We start from the raw sequence: 23,626 nt of genomic DNA, 5'->3' as shown, positions 1-23,626 counted from the left end.
CCAATGAACTAGTTAAAGCCCAAACTTCTTAGTTTAATACAATCTGGGGAGTTGCTACGTGCACCCAGCAAACAGTGAATGGGCAATTTTGTCCTTCCGCGAAGGCTGTCTCCGGAAGACCCTTCTTTCAGAAACATTTCCGGAAGACGCCACTCCGAAAAAATTCCGGAAGAACCTTCTTCCGGAAGAAGAAGGTGTGCTTCCGGAAAAACTCCGGAATACGTTTTGGAAGGACGTGTTCCGGAATGTTTCCGGAAAAAGGGTCTTCCGGAAGACCACCTTCTTCTTCCGGAATTTGTTTGTTTTTTTAAAAATGTTGCATTTTTGTAATTATTTAATTTTAATAAATAAATTACGTTATAAAATAAATAATATTATTATACATAAATTATTAGTGAACATAATTATGACTAATATTTGTAATTCTTTTTTTACGCGCATGTAAATGTAAATAATAATTTGTGTGACAATTTAGTATAATTTAAATCATAAAAATTAATTAATTCGTATATTTTATAAAAAAATATAAAATATTTATTATGATAACATTTAATTTGTATTACAAAACTTAATATATAATAAAAAAATAATTATAATTTTATAACAACGTGAAGTAAAAATAAATTTCATTTTATAATAATAACTAAAAATAAAATAATATTTAATGCATATATAATGACGATTTTGCCCCTATGTTGTTTTCTTTAAATTTACTGCGCTGCTTTTTCGTTTTACACCCTTTCATTTCACCTTCATCCCCGTGTTCTTGCTATTGCTATCCTTCCGTAAAAAGCTTTGAAGATTTGGTGGTCCCGTGAAGTAGCTGTTCCGTATTTGAAGATTTGGTGGTCCCGTGAAGCAGTTGTTCCGTATTTGAAGTTGTGTTAGTCGTTGCTCTTCCTATTTCATCGGAGGTACGCATTTATCGGTATTTTTTTGCGTTTTCTGGATAATTTTTAGAGAAGATGAACAGTAAAAAGCTATTCCCGGAAGAACTTTTAACTGCAGGAGGAAGTAGTTTTGGAATGAGAATGTTGGATTTCCGGAAGTACTTCTTCTGGAAGTTACTAAGCTCAATTCCGGAAGAAGTGGTTCCGGAAGTGTCTTCCGGAATTGGCCATATTAACTTCCGAAAGTACTTCTTCCGGAATGTTAGTTTATTAACAAATTTTTTTAATTCTGTTTTAAAATTTATATATATATATATATATATATATATATATATATATATATATATATATATATATATATATTTATAATATCTGTATTTTCAATTGTGGATAATTGGTTTAATTAGGTATAATGATTTTGGTATAATATTAAATGATTTAGATAATATAATTGTATTTTGTTGTAGTAGAAAATTATTTTATTAGTTGTTTATTATAGTGTTAAGTTTAGTTTAAGTAAATAATGTAGTTATAAATTTAGAATGTATTTGTATTAGTTGTTAATATGTTTGTTAGTTAATATGTAGTCAATTTGTGGATTGTGGTTATATGATAATTTGAATATAGTTCTGTATGATGCATATGTCCTTAAGATGGACAAAGATCAATGAACGTATGACTATGCGATGTCACAAGAAGTTCATATGGATTATGATTATGATAATGAAGAAGAATGTGGTGTGAATGAACCACATGTCGATTGTTCAAATGCTTTTACTACGTCTCAGGTAATCATGTTGATTAGTTTGAGTCATTTGGTTGAATTGATGTTTTGTATAAAAATTAATATGTTGGGGTTGCGTTGTAGGTATTTGGCACTCGAGATGATGTTTTGCAGTGGGCTCGAACAATTGCCCATGAAAATGAATTTGTTGCAATGATTATGAGGTCTGACACAGATACCGATAGTAGAGGAAGAAGTTTATTTATCTTAATTGGGTGTGAAAGGAGTGGTACGTACAAGTGTAGGAATAAAGAATTCGTTAGAAAAGACATTGAGAGTAGGAAATGTGGTTGTCCCTTCAGGCTTCGTGGGAAACCAGTGCATGGAGGGGAAGGTTGGATGGTGAAGTTGATTTGTGGGATTCACAATCATGAATTGGCCAAGTCCTTAGATGGACATCCATACGTTGGGCGATCGACTAAGGATGAAAAGAAAATTATTGTTGATATGACAAAGTCGATGGTGAAACCAAAAAACATCTTGCTAACGTTGAAGGAACACAATGTCAACAGTTGCACCACGATAAAGCAAATTTACAATGCAAGAAGTGCATATCGTTCTTCAATAAGAGGAGCTAATACCGAAATGCAACATCTGATGAAGCTTCTCGAACGTGATCAATACATTCATTGGCATAGATTGAATGATGAAGTTGTGGTGCGTGATCTGTTTTGGTGTCACCCAGATGCAGTAAAGTTATGCAATGCATGCCATCTGGTGTTTTTTATAGACAATACCTACAAAACAAACAGGTACAGACTCCCACTACTTGACTATGTTGGGGTGACACCAACGGCGATGACATTCTCTGCTGGGTTTGCATATCTGGAGACAATAATTTTTTTGGGTTCTTTGACGTCCAAAAATGACAAATAGCGTCCCTCCAATGTCTTACGTCACTCGCACGCGCACAAAAAAAAACCCCAAACATGGGTACTTAAACATAAAAAAGGGTCTGGTTCCTTATTTTTTGGATTTTCTGCCTCTTTTTTTAGGTGTTATTTGATTGAAGTAGGGAACGACAATAATTTTTTTGGGTTCTTTGACATCCAAAAATGACAAATAGCGTCCCTCCAATGTCTTACGCCACTCGCACACCAAAAAAAAAAAACCCCAAACATGGGTACTTAAACATAAAAAAGGGTCTGATTCCTATTTTTTTGGATTTTCTACCTCTCTTTTTAGGTGTTATTTGATGGAACCAAGGAACGACAATAATTTTTTTGGGATCTTTGACATCCAAACATGACAAATAGCGCCCATCCAATGTCTTACGCCACTCGCACACCCACAAAAAAAAACCCCAAACATGGGTACTTAAACATAAAAAAGGGTCTGATTCATATTTTTTTGGATTTTCTGCCTCTTTTTTTAGGTGTTATTTGATGGAACCAGGGAACAAAAATAATTTTTTTGGCTTCTTTGACGTCCAAACATGACAAATAGCATCCCTCCAATGTCTTACGCCACTCGCACATCCACGAAAAAAAACCCCAAACATGGGTACTGAAACATCAAAAAAAGGATCTGATTCCTATTTTTTTGGATTTCCTGCCTCTTTTCTAAAAAAATTTATTTTCAATGTAATTCTTACGAAAAAAAACTCATGATTTTAGCTTCACTTTTTTTAAAAACAAAATTTAAAGCAGTCCAAAACTTCGCTTAAGGACCACGATCGGAATCAGAATCGATACGTTAGTTAATATCATAAAATAATAAACTGTGCAAACAAGTCAACGATATTAAACTAAAAAGTGTAACAAATACAAAAATTCATGTCAACTACAAAACAAAAAATAAATACAATAATCAACGCTCTGTGCATTGTCTCTGTCGAGCCGTGACACTTCCATCAGCACTGGCTCCCCCTCTGGCGATCGTCAGGCAATCCTGCATAATATCATATAACTTTGTGCCTGCAATGACCATCCTAAGGTTGAGCACACGCTCCAACCTCTGTGCAATCGCCTCATAGTAGTCATAATCATCCTGTGACAGTCATTAAAAACATTTATTATAAAATTTAAAATAAATAACAACTCATCAAACATTAAACGAGCAAAAAATCTTACCATTGCATGTGGAGGGGGGGGTCAAATGCCACTGGAACCTGGGGGCTGGACGGCTGCATGTACTCCTCAGGGTCTGCGCTAGGTGCATCTCTGTACTGGTCACCTGCCTGGGTCGGTATCATGAATGGGTGAGATATCTGGAGAAACCACTCCATGTAATCCGCAGATACCTGCCCAGGCACTAGACAAAGCTCACCCACAGCTAGTACGTGGTCCGCAAAATGCATCCACCTGTCATCTATATCATCATGTGACAATCAAGCACTAACAGGCGACAGAGGGATGCTCTGAATGTAACCAAACTATCGTAGCACCCTTTCCGGTTGAGCTGTGACCACCATAGGACCCCATCTCAGCTGACCATGTAATGATGAAATCAGCTCAAAGGCCCTAACCCCCCGATGCTCAGTGTACGACAACCAAGACACACCTGTGACAGTCAAAGCATCACAACGTGCCCTGTAAGGTGCTCCTGTGATTCCCTTCATATGCGCCTTCGACATAGCCACCGGGAAGCACGTGGGGACGTATCCTGATATGTATCATCTGTTACGCACTGGTGCACACTAGGAAAGTGCTCATAGATCCAGCACTACAAAAAAAAATGAGGTTAACATAACATAAAAACATGTTTAAATCATAATCGAACGTAACATATTTAAAAACACAAAATTTACCTGTAATAGAGTCAGGTACCCCGCAACTGTCGTGTGGTGGTCCTAGAAGCCTCATCTAACTGGTCATACATATGAACCAGCGCGACAACTCCCCAAGCATAACCACCACTCTGACCCAGGTCGCGAAAAGCGTCTAGGTGCATCACATGAACATATGTTGCACTCTTATTAGCAAAAAGAGTGCAACCGACCAAGTGCAGCAGATAAGCACGAGCTGCTACAATCCATCGCCAGGCCTGACATCTCATCTCATAAATGTCTCGAACCCATCCCAGCCGTACATATGCCCCACGTGATCGTGTTGTCTCGGCTCTAGCCTCGTCAAGCAACTCGGTCAACAAAAATATCGCCTCCTCCGCAGAAAGAGCATGAAAGTTGTGCAACGCGCCAGTGATAGGCAAATGGAGGAGTGACGACACATCATCCAATGTGATCGTCAACTCTCATACCGGAAGGTGGAAGGTGCTGGTCTCGCTGTGCCACCTCTCCACAAATGCGGATATAAGTCCAGGATCGTCAGTAACAACTGAACAATCGATCAGTGGACTTAATCCTGTGGCACCAACCAGTCCTTCAATCTCAGGCACTGGCCTCCCAATCAATGTCACCTTCCTCCCATGTGACACCAACTTCAAATCAGGATGTTCCTGATTTGAAGTACAAATTATACAATTATAAAAAAAAATTAATGACAAACAAATCAACAATGATAAATAATTAACAAATTAAAATACTTGTCCACTCCAAACGGCGTGTGCAACATGGTTCGCAAATGATGTCAGCACTAATGGGTCACGTGGCCTACATGGAAATCCCTCAGCATCATCACCATGTGACCCCTTAGCACCATCATCACCCTGTACGTCCGCAATCATCTCAGGTGCATCCTCAGCCATATCAAGGACATCCTCAGTCATGTCAGGAACATCCTCAGCCATATCAGGTGCATCCGCAGTCATCTGATGAACCCGTTGCCTACGGGCTGATGCAGTAGGCCTACGCCTCTCGGGAACATCAACTGCATCATGGTCATCCTGTCTATCTCTGCCTATAAGTCTACCTATAGCACAACCTAAACCTCGTGTTCTAGCCATGATCTGCATATCATGTAGAACACGTATTTTTTTCGGTCAAAACATACACAACTTTTTTTTAAAAAATAAAACAAGTTTATTTATAAAAAAATAAGACTAATTTAAATCAAATTATTTGAAAACACACACAACATAATTTTAAAAAAAATAAACAACTTCATCTATAAAAAAACACAACTAATGTAAAAATAATTAATTATCCACAACTTAATTTAAAAAAAATAAACAACTTCATTTATAAAAAAAACACAACTAATGTAAAAATAATTAATTAGTAAACATCCATAACTTAATTTTTTAAAAAATAAACAACTTCATTTATAAAAAAAACACAACTAATGTAAAAATAATTAATTAGTAAACATCCACAACTTAATTTTTTAAAAAAAATAAACAAGTTCATTTATAAAAAAACACAACTAATGTAAAAATAATTAATAGTAAAATTCCACAAATTAATTTATAAAAAAATACTTCATTTATAATAAAATAAACAACTTTATTTATAAACAAAAAAACACAACTAATTTAAAAATATATAATTAGTAAGCATACACAACTAAAATTATATATAAAAATAAAACAAAAATGGAAAAAAAATTTCAAAACATACACAACTTAATTTTTATCATTTATAAAAAAAATTAGTATTTAAATTTTTTTTCCAAAACACACACAACTTTATTTATAAAAATAAACAACTTCATTTATAAACAAAAAACATAACTAATTTAAAATTAGATAATTAGTAAAATACTCAACTAAAATCATATAAAAAATAAACAAAACCAATTAACAAAAATAACCAACTTTATATATAAATAAAATACACTAATTTAAAAAAAAAACAAAACAATATTTTTTAAATAAAAAACAAACTTCCGGAAGAAGTACTTCTTCCGGAAACTTTTCGGAAGAAGTACTTCTTCCGGAAACTTTTCGGAAGAAGTGGTTCATCCGGAAAGTGCTTCCGGAAAACTCAAAGGTCATCCGGAAGAACCCTTCTTCCGAAAACTTTCCGGAAGAAGTACTGGAAGAACTACTTCTTCCGGAAAGTTTTCGGAAGAGGTATTCCGAAAGATTTCCGGAAGACCTGTTTTTCCGGATGACCTTTTAGTACTTCCGGAAGAAGGGTTCTTCCGGAAATCTTCCGGAACACCTTCCAGAAGTTCCGAAAGAACCTTACACGGATCTTCCGGAAGCTGCCACCGTAACCACCCTTTCCCCATTTTTTTCCGGCGTCTTCTACCCTAAGGTTCCACTAACCTAGCCTAAATGTTACAACTATAGTGCATAATAAAAGCAAAGGAAGGTTAGGGACACCTACCTCGAAGGCAAATGGCGTGTCTGATCCAACGAAAACAAGCAGTCGGGCTCGCGAAGAAGAGATGCATGAGGCTCGCGGAGAAGAAGAGAACCAGCAGCGAAGAAGGAGTGAATGGTTCCGGAAGAGGGAAAGAAAGCTTTTTAAAATTTTAAATTAAGGGCAAAATGGCCCATTCAATAAATTTCTGGGTGCACCAGCAATATTGCAGGGTGCACCTAGCATATCCCTACAATCTGTAGCCCATTCTCCAAACCCACCCAGAGACCCATACCCCCCTGTCCACAATCGATTAGTCCATTCCATTTTCTGTAATTATTATTTCAATTCAATGACGGTGATTACGTTTCACCTTCTTTCTCCCACCACCACATATCCACCGGCCACCGCCACTTAGATCGCCGACGCTCTCAGCCGCAACCACCATTCCAATCCCTACTTCACCACCGAAGCGTAACACAACAGAGGCATTATTGAATCTTAACCATGAGGAGGTATTGTTAGTTCAAACAACAACGGTTCCATTCGATGCTAATTTTCATTTCGATTCGATTCTTAAACGCCGACGTTTTGTTGTTATTTGCAGAACTGGCTTTCACAGGAGACAAAGCGGAGGAGGAGGCTCAGGATTCAAAGGAATGATCGTGAAGTTGTCGGTTGCTGCTGTGGTGCTCTTGATCTGCACGCTCTCATTGTTCTTCTCCTCAACAGGAACTTCTTCCAATCTTCAATCCAACTATCGCTCCGAGGTTCGTGCAATTCGTTCAGAATCCTTTATTGATACGAACACGGAAACGTGACGGATCACCTTTTGATGACTTCAGATTTAGAAATTGATTTTAGTTTTCATTTTAGAAGGATATTGATTTTAGTTCTCATCTATCGCAAAAGATTTTTGAAGTAATTGGACCTTTGCTGGATCATATCATTATACATTTTATTTTTATGGTGAAATGGAATTTGTACTTGTTATTTCATGTAATTCAGCAATTTGTTATTCATTTTCCGTTCAGATCCGTTTAGAAGAGCTTTGGAGCAACGCAGGTTCCGGAAGTTGGCGGCCGTCGTCTGCTCCGAGAACTCATTGGGCCCGTATCTATCTATTCTTGTAGTTACAGACTGTTTCTGATGCAAAAATTTATTCGTATCTGAATTTAATGTTCTTTCTAGAACTTACTTTCTGATGCTGTTTTTGTTTGGTGTTGTTTTTGTCTCAGCTCCTCCGACTGAGAGCAACGGCTATTTGCGTGTTCGATGTAATGGTGGCCTGAATCAGCAGCGTAGTGCGGTTTGTACCTCAGTCTCTCTAAACTGTAGTAGACTTTTGGATTCACTTAAACTGCTGCTAAGTATTTGCATTGTGTCTGCTTACTAAGCTAGGTAAATTGAATTTAGTGCTGTTGATAGGATGAGGCTTCCTATGTGTATGCTGGTGCTATTCTGTGCGTGTGTGTATATATATATATATATGTTGATATTGCTATTGCTATACTGATAAATTTGTATTTCAATGCTATAGATCTCTAATGCTGTTCTTGCTGCGCGAATCATGAATGCTACACTTGTGCTACCTGAGTTGGATGCAAACTCCTTTTGGCATGATGACAGGTAACTGTCTTAAGACTCTTAACTTCTAATTTTTGTCTGACTTCTGAACTGCAGCATGCATCCATCTACTCCTAGACTTGGATTTTTTTTTTTTTGAGAAAAATACCAGAAGATAACTTATTTTATCCCTTGAACATATATGTTGGCTGTTCAATTGGAATGGGATGATGGATTAGTAATATAATATATAATATACTTGACAAATTTGTTATTACTATTAGGCATTTGTTATTGTATTATATTAAGAAACAATTAACTCTTTTTTGGTAGTGAATGCATTAACTTTTATATTTTTTTAATTATAAATTAAAATCACTTTTGTTTTGTATGTTTAGATATATGCATTTATCATCTAAACTTGAATTTGGTATTAACTTGTGCGTTAATTTATCAAATTTGTTTTTAATTTGGCTAGGAAAACATGTGTTTCTACTAAAAACAAAGGTTTTTTATTTGGAGTAAATTACACTAACTCCCCTCCCTTGATGCTTCTTGAGATTGCACATGACCCCTTGCATTAGTAATGTTTATCACAAGTTCACAACCCCCTTATAGGGGTACAGCGTTTTGTTTTCTAAACAATTAATTTCTGTAATGTATAGTGGTGTCAGTGTAATGTTTTCCAACAATCAAAGGGAGTTAGTGTACGGGTAAAAAAAGAGAGGGGTATCATGGAGAATTTGACAAAACTTTAGGGGACTTAATGCAATTTACTTTTTTTTTTAAATTGTTTCCTTAGGGCACCCATTGTCGAAACCACTATGATTATTATTATTATTTTACAGGGAGACAGAGAATAGATAATATGTTGATTTTCACAAATAAATTTGGAAGATAGTTTCCTGTTTAGTTCTTATATATCTGATAGAAAGTAATTGCTAGACTGTCTTTTTTAATTTTTTTTACAGCAAGTGAGGACAACCATCAGTGAGTTACCATTTAATAAAGGAATTTCCTTTTTCCTCATCTAAATTGTCATTAGAAGTTAAGAATTGCTTGAGTGCATTTTTCTCAGAAGCATATTGATGTGGTTATCTCTGGGTTTTCTCTCTTTTCTGTGTGTGTGCAATTGCTTAGGTATATACCTGTTCATGCTCTTGGCTAAGGTAGCACAATTCTGTACTTTTCTATAAACTTGCATTATATAAGCTTGCTCATTTATCAGAGATTTGGATGCTTATTAAACTCTTTAAACTTCCTTGGTAGACGCACAAAAATGAGTTGGATTTACCATCCAAATCCACATATAGCATGGTTCACTTAAACTTCAGACTAAGTTTCTTAAGTTCAATTGTTTGTGTTTTGTTAATTAGAATCTTTTTTGTATTTAAGAAAAGATGCATATAATGCACCTATCTAAAGAGAAAATTCAATTTTATGGCATGACAATTTTCTTTTTAAATTTAAATAAGATATTTAAACTTACTTATTAATCTTTTGTTAAGTTCACTGATCTAAAGAAAAATAAAAAAAAATCTTTTGTTAAGTTCTTCACAAGTAGGAGTAGGTTAAGTGGTGGACCTTAGTAGCTAATTTGTATTTTGTAGAGACAAGTTTATCCTCCCCTTTTGGTTTAGTGCATGCCTCTGGTTTAGCTTATTTTAAAGAGTGCTAGCAAAACATTCTCTTAACACATTCCTTATAACACTTTATTTTTGGTTAAATTTATTGGAAACTACAAAATCATGAGTCAAACTCATTAAATAAGAAGTAGGACACACAAAATTGCAATTGGCAATATTTTTCAACCAATAATGAGAGTTTGTTGCTTGCATTTTTATTTAGAAGAAATAATCACTTATTTTTGGTAGCTTCCTGAGAGAGTTATTGAAACACTAGTAAGTGATTATTTCCCCTGAAAGATCTTCTGCAAATAAATGGACTTTTTGGAAAAGTAGGAAAGATCCCAAATGGGGAACCCCCTTTCTATAATAGTATAGATAGTGGCTTAATTGATTCTTAATTTGTGATGAACCAGAGTCACACTACACTAAATAGGTGCCTTATTTTTAATTACAAGCAGTGGTTTCCATGGTATCTATGATGTTGAACATTTCATCAAAACACTGAGGTATGATGTAAAGATTGTTGAAAGCATTCCAGAAAATCAGAAAAATGGCAAAAAGAAGAAAATAAAGCCATTTCAGGTAGACTATAATAATTTGGTTGTCAATCAGTAGTTTGAAATTATTTCAATTTATTGAATAATTTGTTCAAATGTTATTTTCACACAGCTTCGTCCTCCTAGAGATGCTCCTGTAAGTTGGTATACTACTGATGCTCTGAAGAAAATGAAGGAACATGGTGCCATCTATCTTACTCCCTTTTCACATCGCTTAGCTGAAGAAATTGACAATCCTGAGTACCAAAGGTTGAGGTGTAGAGTCAACTATCATGCTTTAAGATTTAAGCCACATATCGTGAAGTTAAGTCAATCAATAGTTGAAAAGCTACGCGAACAAGGTCCCTTCATGTCCATACATCTTCGGTTTGAGATGGACATGTTGTCATTTGCTGGGTAAGTTATCTGGGTTGGACTGGACAATTATGTTTATGTGTCTATTGACTTTGAATGTGATATAAATATTGTGTAATTGTTGTTTTATGTCCTATAATATCAAGAGTTAATTGCACGTTTTTATTTGATTTAAAGCAATGGATGTCTATGCCAAAGCTTAATAAAAAACCATAGACCAAATGTGTGGGATTTTCCTTGTTATCATTGTCAGAAACCAGATGCCTGTGTATATATCCAGTCTTATTTATAAGACTCAATTATCTAATTCATTAAGATTAAGGAAAGTGGTTAATTTAGTTGATAGTAATAAGTGCCTTAAATTTATATTTTTTTCTTCTAAAACTACCATTGTCATTAATACCCCGCTTTCTCTCCCTTCTATTTATATCCTCTTGTTATATCTTGAATAGTGTTTATATCAGCATTTGTAGAAATTATAGGGATTTAGGTAGGAAGGAGAGAGAAAATTGAGATTCTAAATAATATTCTTGTATATAAGGATGTGATTGTGATTGTGATGTGATGGATAAGACAAAACAGTAATCCATATTTATACTACTACTAGTTAATATGTACTGCAAGTGCTGATTCAAGAGTCTGTTTTATTGGTAGATAAATGAACTCAATTCCCCCCTCCCCCCAAAACATAATGGGATGCTACTTTTTCTGAACTACTCATCTTGAATATGAATGTGATTGTAGATGCTTCGATATATTTACACCTGAGGAGCAAAAGATTTTGAAGAAGTACCGAAAAGAAAATTTTGCACCTAAAAGACTTGTCTATAATGAAAGAAGGGCTATTGGGAAATGCCCGTTGACTCCTCAGGAGGTAAAAATTAGTTTTGCTTTCATTGTTCTTTAATTTGTTTCTCAGGGTCTGGTAAAAGGACTAACCTTTACATGCATGCTGGTGATAACAAATTTTAAATTTGTTAAAGATTATGACTATGATATTATTCCAATGTTTAAATTGGATGTACATTTATGTGTTTCTCATTGCAGGTTGGTCTTATTTTGCGTGCATTGGGTTTTGACAATTCTACCAGGATATATCTTGCAGCTGGTGAATTGTTCGGCGGGGATCGATTTATGAAACCATTTCGAAGTTTGTTCCCTCGACTCGAGAATCATTCTTCTGTTGAAAACTCTGAAGAGCTTGCTGAAAACACTAGGGGATTGGCTGGTTCTGCTGTGGATTACATGGTCTGTCTTCTTTCTGACATTTTCATGCCAACTTATGATGGCCCAAGCAACTTTGCCAACAATCTCCTTGGACATCGCCTTTACTATGGCTTCCGGACTACTATCAGACCTGATAGAAAATCTCTTGCCCCTATCTTCATCGATAGGGAGAATGGGCAGACGGCTGGTTTTGAGGAAGCTGTTAGGAAAGTCATGCTCAAAACAAACTTTGGAGAACCTCACAAGCGTGTTTCTCCAGAGTCTTTCTACACTAATTCTTGGCCTGAATGCTTCTGCCAAATATCCGCACAGAACCCTGCAGACAAATGTCCCCCAAATGACATTTTAAATATTATGAACGACGAATTACAGAAAACAGAGACCGACACAAATTCTACAATATCCTGAGCCAAGTTGTGTGGCATTGGGCTAATGGTTCTTCAACTCTGCAGTAATGAACTGCTGTGGGCCAAAGCGAAAAGGAATGAAGTCCTATTACTGGAGCTCCAGATTTGCAGGTGATCATTTTTGTCTCAAATGATTTACTTTACCGAGGGAATGATGTGGTTAGACATCGAGAATTCAAGGTGCTGATTGGTATATTTGCATTCTTTAGCTTCATGTAGACAATAGGAGGAAGATCACACGGATTGGATAGAAAGCGGGGTATGTAACTGGAGTTATATTTTTCAGCAAAAATCAACTAAAATTGTAATTGTTCTTCAATCTGTCATAGAAAGGCACTTCTAGTTACCTAGGGAAGGATGAAAACTCTGGCAGAGTTATGGTATAGATCTTTGGAGTGCTGGAAAAAACCAGATGTGCTAAATTTATGTTCTTTTATTTATTTAATCTTTTTTTGGGGTTGCCATGAAAATGAACTTGTTCAAGTATTTCCACAATTCTATATTTCCTCTTTGAAAACAGTAAAGGTGATCTATCTATCTAATGACTGATGTCGATGCTATAAACTGTAGCAGGGTCTAAAATTGTAAAATAAAATTTTATAGGAATCAAAATCATAAAAAAAAAATTATAGGAAATAAAATTATAAAATAAATATATAAATATATATAATAGGAATTAGAAACATATTTAAGTCTTTTGATTATTATATGAAAAATATCGATGGGCATACATGAGATATGGAAAAGCATGTTGAAATAAACGAGATGAAATTCAATAAAATTTTGAAGAATGAAAATTGTATATTTAAGGAATCTAAACTATAAAAAATTATTGTGTAGAATCAATATAGATTTTATTAATAATGTTTTTTTTATGTATATTAACCGTGCATACAATTTAAGCTCATATTATATAATAAGTAATGAAATACTAAGAGCATCATGATAATTTGACTTAAGAGGATCCTAATTCATGAAATAAGAAATCTCAATAATTAATAAAAATTAAATATTAATATTATATATACATAAATAAGAGGATCCTAATACATAAATAAAATAAGTAATCTCAAAAATTAATTAATCCCTCTATCTTTTTATAATTGTCCTGCAAGAAAAAGTTTTTTTGTTCTAATATAATTATAATGTTACTAACATTAATTATTATTTTTTCACTTATAGTTATTATATATTAATGACAATTTGTCAAATCCAAAAATAAACTAATGAAAATATAAGATTAATTTTATAAATTTATTATTCTCTTTCATTTATTTATTATTATTAAACTGTGTAAAACAATCATGATTATTATTTTGGGATGGAATAAATAATAAATAATATCAATAATTATATATACATAAATAAGAGGATCCTAATACATAAGCAAAACAAGTAATCTGAATAATTAATTAATAAGTAATCTCATCTCAATAATTATTAAAAAGTAAATATATTGAAACATCAATTATTGATTTTTCTTATCAATAACGAATAATTTACCTTTTTTTCATAGAAGAACAAACAGAGAGAAGAGGGAGAGCGAAATCCCGAAAACGCCCCTCCGCATTAAAAAATGAGAAAACTCACAACCTTGCTTTTCATTTTCATGGCTGAGAGAGGTTCACTCGTCGTTGCACTTGAGCCCATCCCCATCCCATATTCCATACAGAAAAAAACTTCCATTTTGTTTCTTTTTTCTTATTTCCTCCGAAAAAGAACAACTTTTTTTTTAAAAGAAGAAAAACAAATAAAACATGTCCCACTTTGATCCGAAACTCAGCCGTTCCTCCACCCTCCGGCGACGGTTCCACCACCGCGTTTCCCTGCTCCGGCGGTTCCTCCTCCGCGTCCTCCACCGTATCCTCCTCTGCTCCGGAAGCAAGCCCACCAATGCCACGTACAGCATGCTGCCGCCGGCATTGCCCTCTCCTCCGCCGCCGGTGGGATCCGACGGCGAGCTAATTTTTTTTAATCAAGTAAACAATTGAAACAAATATAAAGTCGGATTGATTTTACAAAACCCAACTTGAAATTTATATTTTGACTTTCTCTTTTAGAAAGAAAAAAAAAGAGTCATTAAAATTATCTCTTGGTCTCATCATCTTATTATTGTTCAAAGCCTTTTATAGTTTATAGAAAATGATACAACTTTCCCAATTTCACCCCTCTTTTGATCAATCTGAAAAGAGGTATACGGCTTTGTTGGAACTTTTGTTCCTCCCTGAAATATCTATAATTCCCACAAATATCAAAAGCAACACAAGACAAAATCAGGGGTTGTAATTCGAAAACTTTAATCAGACTAGGTATATATGCATCAGGACATCATCATCTCACAAATATCAAAAGCAACACAACACGAATATCAAATAGCTATAAACTTAAACTAGGTAAATATCAGGACATCATCATCTCACAAATATCTAAAGCAACACAATACAAATATGAAATAGCTATAAAATTAAACTAGGTATGTATCAGGACATCATCATCTCACAAATCTGAAGCAGGGTAAGCTACTTTAGATCATATTTTGCACCATAGACACAGACTTCAAGAGGCAACACTGAATAACTTGATGCATACCCATAGTAATTTCGGGAAGGACTAATAAATTAATCTGTTTCAACACCTGAAATAAGGAAGCCATTGAAACGTTTTGAGACAAAAGGAATATTGCAGTAAAAATGGAAAAGAATAAGAAAAAAATTCAGCATTTAACAATAACTAGATTTACCTGCAGGTCTTTGGGAGAGGGCCTGGAGACATATTCTATTAATATATTACTTGCAAGATAGAACAAACTGTTTGAACAAAAGAGAGAATGAGAAGAATAATTGCAGCAATGGAAGCAGCAGTTTGCCAAGGACCTCTACAATAATCTCGTCTCAGAGCCGATATCAACTTACGACAAGGATTTTTATGAAAAGCATTCAACTTTTCACTGACATCAAAGTATTGAGAACTGATATTATTTGATGTCGTAATATTTTTCATAAGGCCATTAATCATCATAGCCACAGAATCAGTGTCCCCTAGCCAATTAATAAAGACTCTCTCTTGAACTAGTATATCCACATCTCTGTTGGTGTTTACAAGGAAGTCTAAAAAACAAACGTAGTCCGTAATGTAAGATTGGAAATGATAGTGACACTGCTCCAATGCCACCATATTGCGAAACAAAGTTTCAGTCGGATCTTCCACTACCAACTGCGGGATTTCAAGAACCCGTCCGGAAAAGTCTAACTTTAGTAAACAAGACTCACTTTCAAGAACCTTAAACCTCAATCCTGCTTCTGATAACTCAGTGGCACTAGGAAGATGTTTTATTATTTTACCATCAATCCTAGACGGCAGAGGATCTTGCAAGTGAAAAGTTCTTATCAGATCTGTGAAGTGGCTTATTTTTTGAATATTTCCCATGTCTAATTGTGATCTATTGAAATGTCGAAAAAAGTGAAACGTACGCTCAAGTAATGAACGGTCATCATTCAGTAAACGGAAGGACAGATTATAGAGACTCTGAAGAACAAAAAAAGGAACCTGGTTCTCAAGTAACAACAAATCATACTGTATACTATCCCTCAAAGGAGGGATAGAAAGACACATCACGTCCTGGTTCAATCCTTGATCATGGTCTCTGCAGAAGAGCTCAAGTATAAAAGCACAATCCACAAAGATTATTTTGACGAGTTGCTCCTTGCTGAACTCAAGAGTGTGTGAATAACAGCGACGAAACTTGGGCTCCATCTCATCAATCCATCCGATAAAACTGTCCAAAGTTGTTTGAGATCGTTCGAGAAAAGCCTTGGAGTAATAGATTTTGTGTTCCTCCATGTCTCGGAGGCGAGGATGGCCGTGGTGAAAAGGGCCAATAGAAATAACCTTTGGGGTGTAGGCTTCTTCGTTGTGTCTTCGGATACTAAACGGCACTTTGTAGATGCAACACTCAGTAATTACGGGTGCCCATGCCCCCTTCAGCATCTCCTCAATATTGATCTCAACAACATCACCGTCGTATGCCATTGTAGCTAGTGATCAAAATAACCAAACTCCAAAGTGGTTAGATTATTTGTTTAGATTGAATGTCAAGTCCTTATTTGTATATTTGTAGCCAAAGTTCTTTCTCTTTCTGGTGTTCGTAAGTTGCATATCTTTGTTTTAATATCTACTGATAAATGTCTCATCAACTACTATGGTTGACGTTGACGAAGACAAAGTATTCCCAATTTCAGCAGTTCTCTCCTTGTTCCCTCTCTCTCTGTTAAATACATGCGAATAACAGCCATAAATCCTAATCAAAATTTGGCATAAAGATTTATCTTAGTAACTTCCACTTAATTTTAATAAGTTACTTCAACTACAAAATATATCTGTAGCTATTGGATGAAGCAATGAGCCCTCAAACACTAGGCGAGTCAAGTGGGAATTATGCCTTTCTTTAAGTATAAAAGTAACCTAATATCCAACCACTATGGATTTTAACTTTTTTTTTTTTTACAATTTATTTTCTCTTTTCATTAGTAATATCTTTTTCCTTAATATATTGTTGGCATTTTTATATTTTAACTAGAAAATAGAGAAGGAGACATGTAAAGAGGTAAGAATGAGATGTTTGAGCAAATATGTGATTGTGATAAACTCTTTGATATTTTTATTTGATTTCTACTGAAAAAAATATAAAAAGAAGCAGGGATTTCAGTATCTTTCAAAGATTTCATCTCTTTTTATTATCCTTCTCTAAAGATTGTTTTCCCTTCTTTTTCCTGACCTTATGATTTCAGTGTCGTGGGATGGTACAAAGAAGCCAGGAAATGGAATCAGGTACGTATATTTTTTTTTGGCACCAATAGCTTAAATTGTAGGCATGTGGATGCAGAGGAATGGGAATGCTAGTGTTTTGTGCTCAATTTTTGTAGACGGCAATTCCAGTGTTGATCGGAACCAAGTTTGATGCTTCATTCAGCTCTCTATTGATTTGCAATGGACCATAGCCAATGAGGTAAGGATTCCAATATTTAACATCAAAATTGCAGTTTAAGTATGATCTTCCTCATAACAAAAGGGGAGTGAAATCAAACATATTATTTCATTAAATAAATTGTTTCTACGTATTATTCCACTAAATAACGTGAATATAAGATTTTAAACGGTTTCCTTAGTTCTTTGTTTTCCATTCTCCATTACAGAATCTAGAAAAGAGCTCAAGTATGAAAGCACAATCCACAAAGATTATTTTGACCAGTTGCTCCTTGTTGAACTCAAGAATGTGTAAATAACAGTGATGAAACTCATCTCCTGAATGTTGTCGATCAAACTCTTAAGAAAATGGTATTCGGTAGCTTTCATTGATATGAAATGGTGAATAAATACATGATCCTCTCTACCATCTTTTTATGATTATTGAGGATAAAATATCAGAACAAAATCACAAACAAAAAGAAAAAAATATACAAGGATTTGGATCAATTACAATTTAAATTCAAATCATAGGTAATCCCTACAATTAATGGATTCTAACACCCCATCTCAAGTTGGTGCATAAATGTCACACATTCTCAACTTGTCAAAATAATTACTAAGGGTCTTGGATGCTACTGCCTTGGTCAGCATATCAACAAGTTGTTGTTCTAATTTTACAAAAGGAAAGACAATAATATCATCTTCAATCTTCTCTTTGATGAAATGTCTGTCAATTTTCACATGTTTTGTACGATCATGTTGGACGGGGTTGTTGGCAATCTCTATGACTGATTTATTATCACAATAAAGCTTCATTGCATCCTTTTGTTCATATCCAATATCCTTTAAGAGACTTCTAATCCATAACAGTTCACATATTCCAATTGTCATCCCTCTAAACTTCGCTTCGACACTTGATCTAACAACTAATTGTTGCTTTTTACTTTTTCAAGTTATTAGATTTCCTCCCACAAAAGTGAAATAGTCAGCGGTAGACCTTCTGTCATCTGCTGATTCAGCCCAATCAACATCCGTATAACCCTCAACTTTAAGGTGACCATGATTTGAAAATAACAAACTTTTTCCTAGTGCAGATTTTAAGTACCTTAATATCGGTTCAACAACATCCATATGTGGTTTTTTTGGGTCATGCATAAATTGGCTCACGACATTGACTGCATATGTTATGTCTGGTCTAGTATGAGACAAGTAAATTAGTTTTCCCACTAGTCTTTGATATCTTCCTCTATCTGCACTGGTTGCATCAACACAATGAAAATTCTTGTGATTTTGTTCTATGAGAGTATCAATTGGTTTACACCCAGGCATTCATGTTTCAGCTAACAAGTCTAAAACATACTTTCTTTGAGAAAGAAAGATACCATGCTTGGACCTTGCAACTTCGATTCCTAAAAAATATTTGAGATCTCCAAGCTGTTTCATGTCAAGTTTAGAAGCTAAATGTCTCTGTAAGCTTAAAATTTTATCAGGATCATTTCCAGTCACAATCATATCATCAACATATATTATCAATGTAGTTACTTTACCTTGATTATGCTTGAGAAACAAGGTGTGATTAGAATTGTTTTATGTGTAACCGAAAAACTTCATAGACTTCGTAAATCCTCCAAACCAAGCTCTTGGTGATTGTTTCAATCCATATAGAACCTTTTTAAGCTTATACACCAAAGGAATATTTGAGTACTTTGGTATACCGGGAGGAGGATCCATATAAACTTCTTCCATTAAATCTCCATGTAAAAAATTATTTTTTACATCGAATTGAAGAAGGTGATCCATCTTGATTTACTGCTAGTAATAATAACACCCTCACTGTATTGAGTTTTGCAACTGGTGCAAAGGTTTCTTGGTAATCAACCCTAAAGGATTGAGTGTAACCCTTTGCAACTAGCCTTGCTTTATATCTCTCCACTCTTCCATCAGCTTTATGTTTGATAGTAAACACTTATCTACAACAAATTGTACTCTTTTCATCTAGTAAGGTTACAAGTTTCCAAGTAGTATTTTTCTCCAATGCTTGCATTTTTGTTTTCATTGCCTGGATCCACCTAGAATCCACTAGAGCTTCCTGCAAACTACTAGAAGTAAAGGCAGTAGATAATTGAGATACAAAATTGACATATGACTTGGACAACCTTTCAGATAACACATAATTGTTTATGGGGTATTTGACTTTACAATTAAGAATGGGTTCATACTTAATTGGGGGTTGTCCTCTATTAATACGAGGTGGAAGAGTGTAAGGGCTCACTATAGGGTCAGAATTTGGGGTAGAAAAGACATTGCATTGTATATCAGTACTATCATCTTCGACCATATTCTCATTTACATTATTCTGAATTTGATCCTCCATGTTCTCATCTCCATTATCTTGAATTCCATCATCTATTGTTGTTGGCATAACATCAAATAACTTGATATCTTTGTCAAGTCTATCATGATTTTGCACCTCCAAATCACCCCCCTCCCCCCCGCTTTGAGGTGAAGAATGAAGTGTTTTCAAGGGAAAAAACAATTCATGCTCATGAAATGTAACATCCATTGATACAATTTTTTTTTGTAGATGGATGATTGGCCTTATACTTCTTTTGAGTGGTGTTGTATCCCACAAAAACACATTTCATTACTCTAGATTCTAATTTTTTCCGCTGGTGAGGATGCAAATGCACATATATGGCACAACAAAAAATATAGGGTGGTAAATGATTGACAAAATTAAGGGTGAAATGATGAGAAAGGGTATCAAGAGGTCTCTTAAAGTTTAACACACTTGAGGGAACTCTATTAATAAGATAAACTGCAGAGCCTAAAGCTTCACCCCATAAGTAAAAAGGAATATTACCGCCAATCAATAGTGATCTAGTAACCTCTAAAAGATGTCTATTTTTTCTCTTGGCTATGCCATTTTGTTGAGGGAAATTAGGATGTGATGTTTGATGAAGAATACCAGCAGATTTCATAAAATTTGTCAACTCATTTTTGTAGTATTATCCTCCATTATCAGACATGACTATCTTTATTAAAGTATTAAATTGTGTGCTTATCATTTTGTGAAAAAATTGAAAAACCTTACGCACATCACTTTTGCGTTTAAGAATGTATAATCAAGTCATTCTTGTACAGTCATCCACAAATGTCACAAACCATCGCATTTCATTATGTGTGTGAAGAAGGGTAGGTCCCCAAACATCAGAGTGAATAATAGAGAAAGGGGCATTAGCTCTATTGTTATTTATAGGAAAAGTAACACGATGACTTTTTGCCATTACACAAGTTTCACATTTAAAATCAGAGATATGACAATGGTTAAACAATGAAAGAAATAATCTTTTAAGATGGCTAAAAGATGGATGTCCTAATTGCTTATGTCATTGCCAAATATCTCTTATATTCTTAGCTTGTGTTTCATCACTTATAGAGTGAGCCAATATTTTTCCTTTGGTATATTGAGAATTACCTTCAAGATAGTATAATCCTTCACTTCTTTTACCACGGCTAATCTTCTCATTCGTATGTATATTCTTTAGAGTACAATATGTGGGAAAGAACAAGAAAACACTTATGAGACTAAGATAATTGACTAACAGAGAAAAGATTGTAATTGAGAGAAGGAACAAAAAGCACATTAGAAATGGATAACAAGGGAGAAATGGATACTGTACCACTACCCAACTAGAGAAGACACACCATTAGCGTTTACAATGACTGAAACATAACTATTAGAGGAAATCTGGGTAAACATATTTCTATCACAAGTCATATGGTTTATTGCACCTGTATCAATTATCCAATCATTATCCTTAATAGTAACAGAAAAACCCCAAATTGGTTGAAATGTACCAACAAATCCAGTAACAACAGTGGAGTTGTCCTTGGGAGACTTCACCTTTTTTCTTTTTGGTGCCATTTAGGATAACTTGTATCATCAAAACGCTCAGGTTTAAGGATTGAAGACAAATCCTGCATATGTGGAACAAAATCTGATTCATTTGACCTATTCTTCATTTTCATACTCAAAAGCTAATCTCTAATTCCTAAAGAAGAAATGATATAGCTAGTGAATTGTTCGACGGGGATCGATTTATGAAACCATTTCAAAGTTTCTTCCCTCAACTCGAGAATCATTCATCTGTTGAAAACTCTAAAGAGCTTGCTGAAAACACTAGGGGATTGGCAGGTTCTGCTGTGGATTACATGGTTTGTCTTCTTTCTGACATTTTCATGCCAACTTATGATGGCCCAAGCAACTTTGCCAACAATCTCCTTGGACATCGCCTTTACTATGGCTTCCGGACTACTATCAGACCTGGTAGAAAATCTCTTGCCCCTATCTTCATCGATAGGGAGAATGGGCGGACGGCTGGTTTTGAGGAAACTGTTAGGAAAGTCATGCTCAAAACAAACTTTGGAGAACCTCACAAGCGTGTTTCTCCAGAGTCTTTCTATACTAATTCTTGGCCTGAATGCTTCTGCCAAATATCCGCACAGAACCCTGCAGACAAATGTCCCCCAAATGACATTTTAAATATTATGAACGACGAATTACAGAAAACAGAGACCGACACAAATTCTACAATATCCTGAGCCAAGTTGTGTGGCATTGGGCTAATGGTTCTTCAACTCTGCAGTAATGAACTGCTGTGGGCCAAAGCGAAAAGAAATGAAGTCCTATTACTGGAGCTCCAGATTTGCAGGTGATCATTTTTGTCTCAAATGATTTACTTTACCGAGGGAATGACGTGGTTAGACATCGAGAATTCAAGGTGCTGATTGGTATATTTGCATTCTTTAGCTTCATGTAGACAATAGGAGGAAGATCACACGGATTGGATAGAAAGCGGGGTATGTAACTGGAGTTATATTTTTCAGCAAAAATCAACTAAAATTGTAATAGTTCTTCAATCTGTCAGAGAAAGGCACTTCTAGTTACCTAGGGAAGGATGAAAACTCTGGCAGAGTTATGGTATAGATCTTTGGAGTGCTGGAAAAAACCAGATGTGCTAAATTTATGTTCTTTTATTTATTTAATCTTTTTTTGGGCTCGCCATGAAAATGAACTTGTTCAAGTAGTTCCACAATCTAATGACTGATGTCAATGCTAAACTGTAACAGGGACTAAAATTGTAAAATAAAATTTTATAGGAACCAAAATCATAAGAAATTTTTTATAGGGAATAAAACTATAAAATGAATATATAAATGTATATAATTGGAATTAGAAACATATTTAATTCTTTTAATTATTATATGAAAAATATCAATTATACATGAGATATGGAAAAGCATGTTCAAATAAAGAAGATGAAATTCAATAAAATTTTGAAGAATGAAAATTGTATATTTAAGGAATTTAAACTAAAAAAAATTATTCTGTAGAATCAATATAAATCTTCAATTTATATGGTTGTCAAACCTCAATCCTCCATATTTATGTATTTGTACCTCCTTCGCCATATTTGGCATTTTTATTAACAATACACCACTTTGCCTAAAAAAATAATCAATACACCACTTAACAATACACCACGTTAGCTTTTTTAAGAATTTACCATAATTTTTCTTAATAATACATCACATCACTTTGCCTAAAAAAATCAATCCTACATAATGCCTGAAAATGATTTTTAAACTTTTTGTTAGACACAAATTCTTCTCTGCAATGCAAGACTGAACCTAGTTATTGTGTTCAAATTATATATATTTTTAATGGAAGCGGGATGTCGTAGGAAGTGATTTTGAGATTTGATTTGCGATACTTGATCATAGACTAAGTATAGAGATAAACAGTTAAGATAGTATGAAAACCTACTTGGACGTTATGAACTGTATGGGAGGAATATTTCTCAACTAAAATGATTTAAAAGAGATAGCAAGACGAAAAGAGAAGATAAAATTAACACTATATTTTGGATAAGCAGGGAGGTTTAAATTCATTAAGTGGAATTATATATAATTTAATTTTGTTGTAATTAATACTATAGATCATGCCATCCTAAAGCTATTTTTTATTCAATTAAGTTGTTACCAAATTCAGAATATTTAACTGTAATTTTAATAGTTTAAGTAAAAAAATGGCTTAGT

At 34.5% G+C, this 23,626-nt stretch overlaps 5 protein-coding genes across 5 annotated transcripts; 2 read left to right on the top strand and 3 right to left on the bottom strand.

The window, feature by feature from the left end:
• Positions 1-3,483: 3,483 nt before the first annotated feature.
• On the bottom strand, positions 3,484-4,249 carry LOC114416378. The gene is made up of 3 exons (XM_028381234.1): positions 4,061-4,249; positions 3,785-3,916; positions 3,484-3,663 (listed from the first exon to the last, which is right to left on the bottom strand). The coding sequence occupies exons 1-3, from the start codon at positions 4,247-4,249 to the stop codon at positions 3,484-3,486; spliced, it is 501 nt and encodes a 166-aa protein (XP_028237035.1).
• A 185-nt stretch (positions 4,250-4,434) lies between these two features.
• Positions 4,435-5,517, bottom strand: LOC114416376 (protein MAIN-LIKE 1-like). Its single transcript, XM_028381233.1, has 2 exons — positions 5,158-5,517; positions 4,435-4,776 (listed from the first exon to the last, which is right to left on the bottom strand). Exons 1-2 carry the CDS (start codon positions 5,515-5,517, stop codon positions 4,435-4,437), a joined length of 702 nt encoding a protein of 233 aa, XP_028237034.1.
• Positions 5,518-7,147: 1,630 nt separating this feature from the next.
• On the top strand, positions 7,148-13,054 carry LOC114417302 (O-fucosyltransferase 1-like). The gene is made up of 9 exons (XM_028382452.1): positions 7,148-7,335; positions 7,428-7,590; positions 7,855-7,933; positions 8,059-8,129; positions 8,361-8,449; positions 10,473-10,596; positions 10,684-10,967; positions 11,670-11,799; positions 11,973-13,054. Exons 1-9 carry the CDS (start codon positions 7,328-7,330, stop codon positions 12,558-12,560), a joined length of 1,536 nt encoding a protein of 511 aa, XP_028238253.1. The 5' UTR covers positions 7,148-7,327; the 3' UTR covers positions 12,561-13,054.
• A 1,791-nt stretch (positions 13,055-14,845) lies between these two features.
• On the bottom strand, positions 14,846-16,776 carry LOC114417301 (UPF0481 protein At3g47200-like). Its single transcript, XM_028382451.1, has 2 exons — positions 15,300-16,776; positions 14,846-15,194 (listed from the first exon to the last, which is right to left on the bottom strand). The coding sequence occupies exon 1, from the start codon at positions 16,586-16,588 to the stop codon at positions 15,338-15,340; it is 1,251 nt and encodes a 416-aa protein (XP_028238252.1). The 5' UTR covers positions 16,589-16,776; the 3' UTR covers positions 14,846-15,194; positions 15,300-15,337.
• A 560-nt stretch (positions 16,777-17,336) lies between these two features.
• On the top strand, positions 17,337-22,598 carry LOC114416375 (O-fucosyltransferase 1-like). The gene is made up of 2 exons (XM_028381232.1): positions 17,337-17,386; positions 21,586-22,598. The coding sequence occupies exons 1-2, from the start codon at positions 17,337-17,339 to the stop codon at positions 22,127-22,129; spliced, it is 594 nt and encodes a 197-aa protein (XP_028237033.1). The 3' UTR covers positions 22,130-22,598.
• The last annotated feature ends 1,028 nt before the right edge of the window (positions 22,599-23,626 follow it).

Source organism: Glycine soja, chromosome 6, assembly GCF_004193775.1.
Source record: "Glycine soja cultivar W05 chromosome 6, ASM419377v2, whole genome shotgun sequence".
Classification (NCBI taxonomy): domain Eukaryota; kingdom Viridiplantae; phylum Streptophyta; class Magnoliopsida; order Fabales; family Fabaceae; genus Glycine; species Glycine soja.
Note: the sequence above shows the minus strand (reverse complement) of the source record. Positions and strands in the feature narration are given on the sequence as shown.

Coding starts and splice junctions, on each gene's coding strand:
- LOC114416378 (XM_028381234.1), bottom strand. CDS start 4,249: ATGTCGAAGGCGCATATGAAGGGAATCACAGGAGCACCTTACAGGGCA. Junction 3,917..4,060: donor TCACAGCTCAACCGGAAAGG/GTGCTACGATAG, acceptor GTGCCTGGGCAG/GTATCTGCGGATTACATGGA. Junction 3,664..3,784: donor TGCAGCCGTCCAGCCCCCAG/GTTCCAGTGGCA, acceptor TGACTGTCACAG/GATGATTATGACTACTATGA.
- LOC114416376 (XM_028381233.1), bottom strand. CDS start 5,517: ATGGCTAGAACACGAGGTTTAGGTTGTGCTATAGGTAGACTTATAGGC. Junction 4,777..5,157: donor ACGCCGTTTGGAGTGGACAA/GTATTTTAATTT, acceptor CTTTCTGCGGAG/GAGGCGATATTTTTGTTGAC.
- LOC114417302 (XM_028382452.1), top strand. Junction 7,934..8,058: donor TCCGAGAACTCATTGGGCCC/GTATCTATCTAT, acceptor TTTTTGTCTCAG/CTCCTCCGACTGAGAGCAAC. Junction 8,130..8,360: donor TGAATCAGCAGCGTAGTGCG/GTTTGTACCTCA, acceptor TCAATGCTATAG/ATCTCTAATGCTGTTCTTGC.
- LOC114417301 (XM_028382451.1), bottom strand. CDS start 16,588: ATGGCATACGACGGTGATGTTGTTGAGATCAATATTGAGGAGATGCTG.
- LOC114416375 (XM_028381232.1), top strand. CDS start 17,337: ATGATTTCAGTGTCGTGGGATGGTACAAAGAAGCCAGGAAATGGAATC. Junction 17,387..21,585: donor AAGCCAGGAAATGGAATCAG/GTACGTATATTT, acceptor TAATTCCTAAAG/AAGAAATGATATAGCTAGTG.